Source organism: Sceloporus occidentalis, unplaced genomic scaffold (genome assembly GCF_023333645.1).
Source record: "Sceloporus occidentalis isolate IW3139 unplaced genomic scaffold, rSceOcc1.0.p SCAF_30, whole genome shotgun sequence".
NCBI classification, from domain to species: Eukaryota; Metazoa; Chordata; class Lepidosauria; order Squamata; family Phrynosomatidae; genus Sceloporus; species Sceloporus occidentalis.
In genome coordinates, this window is record NW_028317010.1 from 2,232,792 (window position 1) to 2,240,623 (window position 7,832).

The 7,832-nt window shown below is 37.1% G+C and overlaps 1 protein-coding gene across 1 annotated transcript; it reads left to right on the forward strand.

Annotated features, from left to right (window-relative positions):
- The first annotated feature begins 1,199 nt into the window (after positions 1–1,199).
- Positions 1,200–1,877, forward strand: LOC149298897 (neurogenin-3-like). The gene has a single exon (XM_089486760.1). It carries the CDS (start codon positions 1,200–1,202, stop codon positions 1,875–1,877), a length of 678 nt encoding a protein of 225 aa, XP_089342886.1.
- Positions 1,878–7,832: the final 5,955 nt, after the last annotated feature.

Genomic DNA, 7,832 nt, shown 5'->3' on the forward strand with positions numbered 1-7,832 from the left:
TCCTTCTAATGAGCAAACATGTCTTTGCTCTTTAAATATTTAGAAAGTAAAGATGTAGCATTTTATAAATGTGTGAAAAAGTAAACTTGAAAGCATCCAAATAAACATCCCATTAACTGGCTGTGTACAGAAATAAAGTATTATTATAATAAAAATAATTATTATTATTTGAAGTGGTATTAAAGAATATACATTCTAGCAGATTAAGGACAAGGCGCAGTCAGATGCATACTGTTTGGAATATTACTTTATATTTTTTTATATGGTGTATGTTTTTTTTTCAAGGAGGTTATAACTATATAACAGATGATTAGTTTTGATGAGTTTCAACTCTTATAAAAGAGTGTCTGATCGATTATAATAATTAACACATTTCACATAGTTGATTGATCTCCTTTAGCTATATCTATTAACACACACTGCTCTATGTATGGAACATGCATTATTAAAAATAAATGCAAAAAATCATATTAGATGCAAAAATTGAACAAGAAAAAAAAGTGTTACAAACAAATGTTCTCAAGCTGTGTAAGCTGATCTTTTGTTTGATCCCACTTTGGCAGAAATCAGACGTGGAATTAGTGTATCTGGATATACTGACTGCAATGCTGTGTTGAATTTAAGGCACTTTTAGGACAAGGGGTGGGTGAGTGGGTTATCCCCCCCCCTGTTCACTGGGCTTTTTTGTTGGGATTCCAGCTGTGTCAGACAGTGGGGAGGCTCGCGTGTCAGCCTCGTCTCTGATTGGCCACTTCCCAGGCTGTAATGAGTCAGGCACACTCCATTCAGGACTGATAAGATAAAGTGTGCCAAGGGGGCACACTTTGTATTGATCACTAAATCTCTATTGTCTCGGGACAGTATATATAGGGACAGGAGGTAGTCGTGTGCCTATTACACAAGCTTCACAAGCTACACTTGAGAGCAGATTCACCTCTCACCTTTCTGTCCCAGAGAAGCAGATCGCCAACAACCTCTGCTGAGGTTCCACCATTGCCTGCCTGAGGGTCTTCAGCATCTGATTTATTTTCCTGGAAGTCTGCAACACTAAGCCTTAGGTATGTTGTTGTTACTTTGTTGCCTGATATTTATTTCTTACTGTTGTGACCATTTATTTTTTTGTTACATTTTAGTATCACATGTGTTCAGAAAACATTTGATCTGTTTATGTTAAATGTCTGACTATTGGCTCTTACAGGATGTCCCCAAAAACCGATTGCCCCCCGATCCAGGCAAGGAACAATTACTACCAACTGTCTGATGATGAAGCATCATCTACCTCGATGCCCTGCTCGCCAGTCCCTTCGTTGAGCCATACAGAAAGTGAAGACTGCCTTTTGGGAGAAAGATTTGCCTTCTCAGACCCTAGAGAGCCCCCTCGCAAGAAGCTGAAGGCAAAAAGAACAAGATCTAAAGCAAGAAGCGAAGTTGTCATTACCAAACAGAGGAAAAATCGTAGGGTAAAAGCCAACGACAGAGAGAGGAACCGCATGCACAACCTCAACTCAGCTCTGGACTCTTTGAGGAGTGTCCTGCCAGCCTTTCCAGATGATGCCAAACTAACCAAGATCGAGACTCTGAGATTTGCTCACAACTATATCTGGGCTCTTTCTGAAACCTTACGTATGGCTGATCACAGCTTGTTAACCTTAGGGCACCAACAGGGCATGAAGGATTCATTTCAGAATCTACCCAAGACCTGCTACATGGTGGAACTCAATAGCCCCATTAGCAGCTGTAGCTCCTCCACCGAGTGGGACTCACTGTACTCCCCAGTGTCCCAGAACAGCAGCAGCAGCCCCACAGGACCAGGGAACGACTTCATCCATCACTCCTATCCTGGTCTGGGACAGGACTTATATGCAGAGTATTTGTGAAATTTGAAGTCATTTGACTCTCTCCTCCTGAGGCATTTTCTTTTCTGGACTTTCAAAGCAATACAAGATACAGGCATCACAACTTAATCATTAATCCACTACATAATTGCAAAGGTTGTTATGGGTGTATATTTTTTTAGTTCATGTGTTTTTGTGGGATTTTGACCAAGGGAAATGATATCATTTTTCATTATGATTATTCTTTTTAAATCAGTAATTCTGTTGCATCAATGATGGAAGATTAAGATTATGTTTTGCACTTTTATTGACAGATCTTCCTACTGTTTAGCGCTTAAATACAAATTTCTGCTTCTTTTTGATTCTGGGATGTTTTTTTTTTTGCATAATATGGGAAAAAAGCTCTTTGGAAGTAATGCTGATTCCAAGATTTCCAACGAATCAATGTACTTAAATTATATTAATTTGAAATGTTTTGTATTTATTGATTATATTTCCTTATAAATATATATATATATTTTGTACAGATATTATGAATACTTTTTCATATCAGGATAAAATTACTGCTACCAAAAAATCTGATGGCAATAAAAAAATATTTACACAATACCAATATTTGTGAAATTTATTTATAAATTATATAAAAAAAAATTAGAGAGCAGCTGAAGAAGGTCCTTTTTCGTTTTTTTTTACAGCTAAAGCTAAAATTTTCCTAAAGTTATTGCTATATTTACAATGTGTCCTGTTAAAGGTTAAATATGAATGAATGTTAATCAATAGCTTTAAGTTCCTGGGCAGATGTATAAAAAAAGATGTATTACTGTAATCAAGATCTGGATGGAGGATCGAACAAATGCTGAGTGTTTTATTTTTGTAAATAAATAAGATTAATGACTTCTTGGTAGTTTGCTGCAGGCTCAGGTGCTGTTACAGTGAGGTGGATAGGAGTTTGCTGTGCACCTGCCCAGAGCAGGAGGTCTGTACCTTCCCTGTGACTCACCTTCATGGCAAAATAAGTCATGTTACTAACTAGTATACGTTACAAAGAGAAGCCCTGGGCATGCTAGGATCAAATTATCCTTTTTTGTCCTCAAGCCATCCCCAAACTATACCAAGTTCAAGAGGAGAAATGTAGCAGAGATCATGCAAGGAGAGGAAAGAAAATAAAAATCCTAGTATTCCAGAAATTTGGTACCCTCGACCAGTTTTAATTTAACACAGAGCTCCTTGCACCCCAGAAAAATGAACATGAACATAATTATCTCTGTTTCCCCAAATAATTATTAGGGGTTTTTCATGAAGGGGTATAGTGATATAGCATAAATAAGTAATATACATTAAAAATACATAAAAATACGAAATATTTTCATTAATCCTTTGCAAAGGATCTTTTCTCAAGTCACAATATTTTTTACATTATAGTAAGAAGTGGATGTCGCCTTCCACTACTCTCTGGTCGCATTGCTGGCATATTCTGCTCTCCCTCAATGGCCGGATTTTTCCTTGTGTCTGACATTCTTTTTTTGGAGCTTGTGAGTACTTAATCTGTATGGCGTAATAATTTTTCTGAGTTTGGGGTTTTGTAGCAGCAGGTATGGTGCCATAATGTAATCCCTCTGTAGAGAGTGGTAGATTATTAGCTTTGATGATTTTATTTTGGTTTTTTCAGTCTAGAACATATATATGTTTAAATTTACTTATGAGTGGATTTACCTGATTCTTTGCTAAGGTAGCATCTGTGTTACACTCTCCTTATAGTGAGAGCAGAGCTTGTTATTACTATTTAGCTGTATGATTGTGGGCTGCTGTTATTCTGATGTATCCAATCTTCCATAGTCCTTTTATGGATGTTACAGAGAAGGGGTATGAGGCCAAATTCTTCCCTACAGTCTCTGTCTCTTAAAAACATGGCTTATGAGCATGTTACAGTGCCTATTACTGGTGTCTCTGTCTCACTTTAAATTCAATGCAGCCTTCATTTAAACTAACAGAAAAGCCTGTGTTTCACCCACTAGGGATAGAGACAATAGCTTGCAGAGGCAACCTGGTCAAAGGACTCTATAATGTCATAATATTGGCCCAAACACATTTGGAAAACAACAAACTCGTGCCCATCACACTGTCTACAAAACCCATTTAAAACATGTTAAGGATCCAGTGGTGGTGTACACACAGCTCAAAGCCAATGTTGTCCATTTGCCCCAAGTGCAGACTTATTTGTGAAGTACACAGAGATCTACAAAAAAAATACCTGCTTTAGATCCTGAGGACTGGATATTTTGCCAGCAATTATTCTATGACACATAACTATATAGTGTTTCCCCATTGTCTGCAATGGAAAAAATAGACAAAAATGATGGCAGTACGGAAGAACATTTTTTTTGCATTTCCTGAAGCATCCTAAAAATCCTCTTTGGTGCTGAATGCTCACAGCAAAGTTGTGATTGTGAATAGACATACATAGTCCAGGGGCAGTCAATGGGTAGCAGTAGACCACACATCTCATGATCCACAGCCAGTTTACTAAGTTGTTTAATTCTTGCTAATGAATTGTTATTTGGTGCCGAATGGGTAACGTGGTGATGGCCGGTGATGAAGACTTCATTGAGGCTTCTTAGTATACCACTTTGGGTTAAAGTAATAAAATAAACTTTTTATAAAAAAACTAGGCTGGTTTATACTCTATGGGAGCAAAAGCAGGGCTGGAATGCTAATGTGGCCAATAGTAAAATGTAGATTGACCACATGAATCTTGCATTTAGCCCTCCACAGAATCAATTTGTAGTAGTTAGATTTATAACTTCTCCCTTTCATTACATTTTCCAAAGAGATGCATTCTCTCACTGCCCCCGCTCCTATGTGTCTTGAAGACAAAGAGATGCTTATAGGCCAAATGGTCATTGTCATGCTAATTGTCGTCAGCTGAATTAATTTAAAGGATGCAGAGAGGCACTGTTGAAGTAATTTGTAAAACAAAAGAAATTTGGTTTTTGAAGACAGAATGTCCCTTACAACCTCACAAAAGTTCAAATCGGTATCTTCCAATGCTAACTATAGTGTACTTGAATATACATTTACGCACACATACAGTATATACACGGTATATGTGGACAGAAGTATTGGGACACCTGACCATTAAACCAACAGGGACTTTTATGACATTGTATTCTAAATATATAGACATTAATATGTAGTTGCCCCCCTCCTTGCATCTATAGCAGCTTCTGCTAATTTCTAGCCCATTTATCCAGCAGAACATTTGTGAGGTCAGGTATCGATATTGGATGAGAAGGCCTTGCTCGCAATCTCTGCTCCAGTTTATCCCAAAGGTGTTCAATGGGGTTTAGGTGAGGGCTCTGTGCGGGCCAGTCAAGTTCTTTCATACCAAACTCATCCATGTCCGTGCTTTGTGCTCTGGGGTACAGTCATGCTGGAATAAAAAGGGCTTTCCCCAAACTGTTCCCACAAAGTTGGAAGCATAACATTGTCCAAAATGTCTTGGTACGTCCTCTTCTTGTGAAAAACCATCCCAGAATAGTGGAAGCTGTTACATCTGCAAAGGGGGGGGGCAACTATATATTAATGTGTAAGTATTAAGAATGCAATGTCATAAAAGTCCCGGTTTGTATAATGGTCAGGTGTCCCAATACTTTATGATATCCCCATGTAATTTTTTCACAAAGTAAAAAAGCCCAATTTGGAAAATCTGCATTCATAGCTAGAATCTTCCATTGCTTTCATTAGTTTGGCTGTCCTTCCCATTCCAGTTCCATGATACATTTTTATGAACTTGTTCCCAAGACTGTACTGCATACGCAAGGTGTGTGCTTGTCAATTAAATCTAAAAAGGTCATATTACATACTTTTCCTGTGCATTCATTCCCCTTTTAATACAGGAAAACAACTTGTCTTCTTTTGCAGCACAACAACATCTGTTATCGACAAGTACTCCGATACTTGTACTAGATACGCCTCCAAAGAAGATTTCACCAATAAGTAATAATTTCATTTATAATAACCATGTTTGTTTTTATTTGCTACATTCTATTTTTTTCATTTTTCTTTGTTGAAACATATCTTTCATTCCACTATTCAGTCTCCTATTTTATCTAAATCCCATTGGAGTAAACATTCATTTCTGATTTAATTACCGTACATCATATTGTGTCATCTGCACATATCAAAATATTGCTTGGGGTGCGATATTACACTCGGGGTATTCCACTCAAAACATTTATTCTAAGATGAATGTTCCATTAACAGCAACCCCTTGTATTATGTCATTGAACCAGTTCTCTGTACACAAATACTTTCTCTCAATCCAATGTGTTTGAATTTACATAGCAAACTATGGTGGGGCATGGAGTCCAAAGACTTTGCAAAACTGAGGTAGACTTCATCGACTACATCTCCCTGGTGCACACTGGGGCTAAAAGTTTTATAATCACCAGCATTCAATTAGATATGCAGTTGCTACATTCTCCACCCTTCTTTCCTTTGACATTATCGGTTTAATGGATGAACAGAAACACTCTAGAGGAACATGTTAGATAGTGATCAACCACAAGCAATGGAAGCTTGGCTGTGCATTCCTAATGCAATTGCCCTAGTGGTTGGATCCAACACTGAGCCCTTCCTATCTAATGTAATGGCATGGAAGCCTTTGTCACAGATGTGTGCGAGAAGATATCTTAGGCCAGGTTCTTAATAGGGCAAACAAGATGTGTTTCCAGAGAATCATTTTTCAGGGGGCTCATATAAGCAAAAAAGGTGCGGGCTTGCAATGGTAACCACCTCCATCCATTCCAACATGCCACGTAAATTCATTTTTCCATTAAAATAATGGTGTGGGTCTTATCTGGTTTAATTACATCAAGGTTAAAAGTCACATTTTAAAACAAAATGAAACCCAACTTTTTTTGGAACACACTTTAAAAAACAAAAAAAACAAACAAGAATTATTTACTGATACCATACATAACTTTTTGTATTAAGACATCTTTGAATAATTTACCAACATTTTTGTAAGAAGAATTACAAAAACACTTATCTTTAAGATGATTGCTAAGTTAAGTGCAATAGAAGAATCTTGTTATTCATTTAACAGATTGCTTTCAAATTTTATCTTAATAATATAGTGTAAGGGTGATAAATAATCCACACTACAGTAAAAGTAAAATTTGAAGCTAAATAATAAACAAATATGATTACTTTTTCACATCATTTTCACATTTTCTAAGATCACTTTGAGACAACTACTAGTCACAATGGGACCTAAATGGTCAAAGAAATCTGATGGCAACAGTAAAGTCACACAAACTGTACACAATTTAATTAAATAAAAAAATGTTTTTAGATACTAAATAAAAGAATACAAATAAAAAAATAGGTTATTATAGTTCCTCACACACACACACACACATACTCTATATTTAGTATTTATTGAATGTATGTGCCGTTCTAAAATCCAAAATCCATACCACCAAAAATATAAATGATGCGTCTTTTGTAAGGCCCTGTTGTATTATAAGAGTTAAATAAGAGTTAAATACATGCGAGGCGTCTAAAAGAGTCAGTTCCACTTCCATTATGAGAATTAAAGTGGCTCTAATTGGCTTGCAATTGAATAGAAAAGTTCAACTGAAGGGTATAAAAAGTAACAGATTGGCCAGGGATCCTCATAAGGAGATCTGTGAATAAACCGTTGGCATGAATTTTCCGCTTATATTATATAAGGCTGAAACTCACAGTGGTTAATGTCAGAGCCAAGATTGATGCAGACAATACAAGGAAATGCACCACTGACCATGGTCCTGAACAGGGTGGTGAACAGGACCAGAATAGAGCTTGGCTTTCTTTACCACTGCCTGGTTTATGGCTATTAAGCTCTCCACATTCCCCCCTAGGGACTAAACAAGACCCCTGTCAGCGTCCCAGCAAACTCCTGCTGCCAGACAAATCACAATTTCCACGCTACATACTTTGTCTATAAGTGTA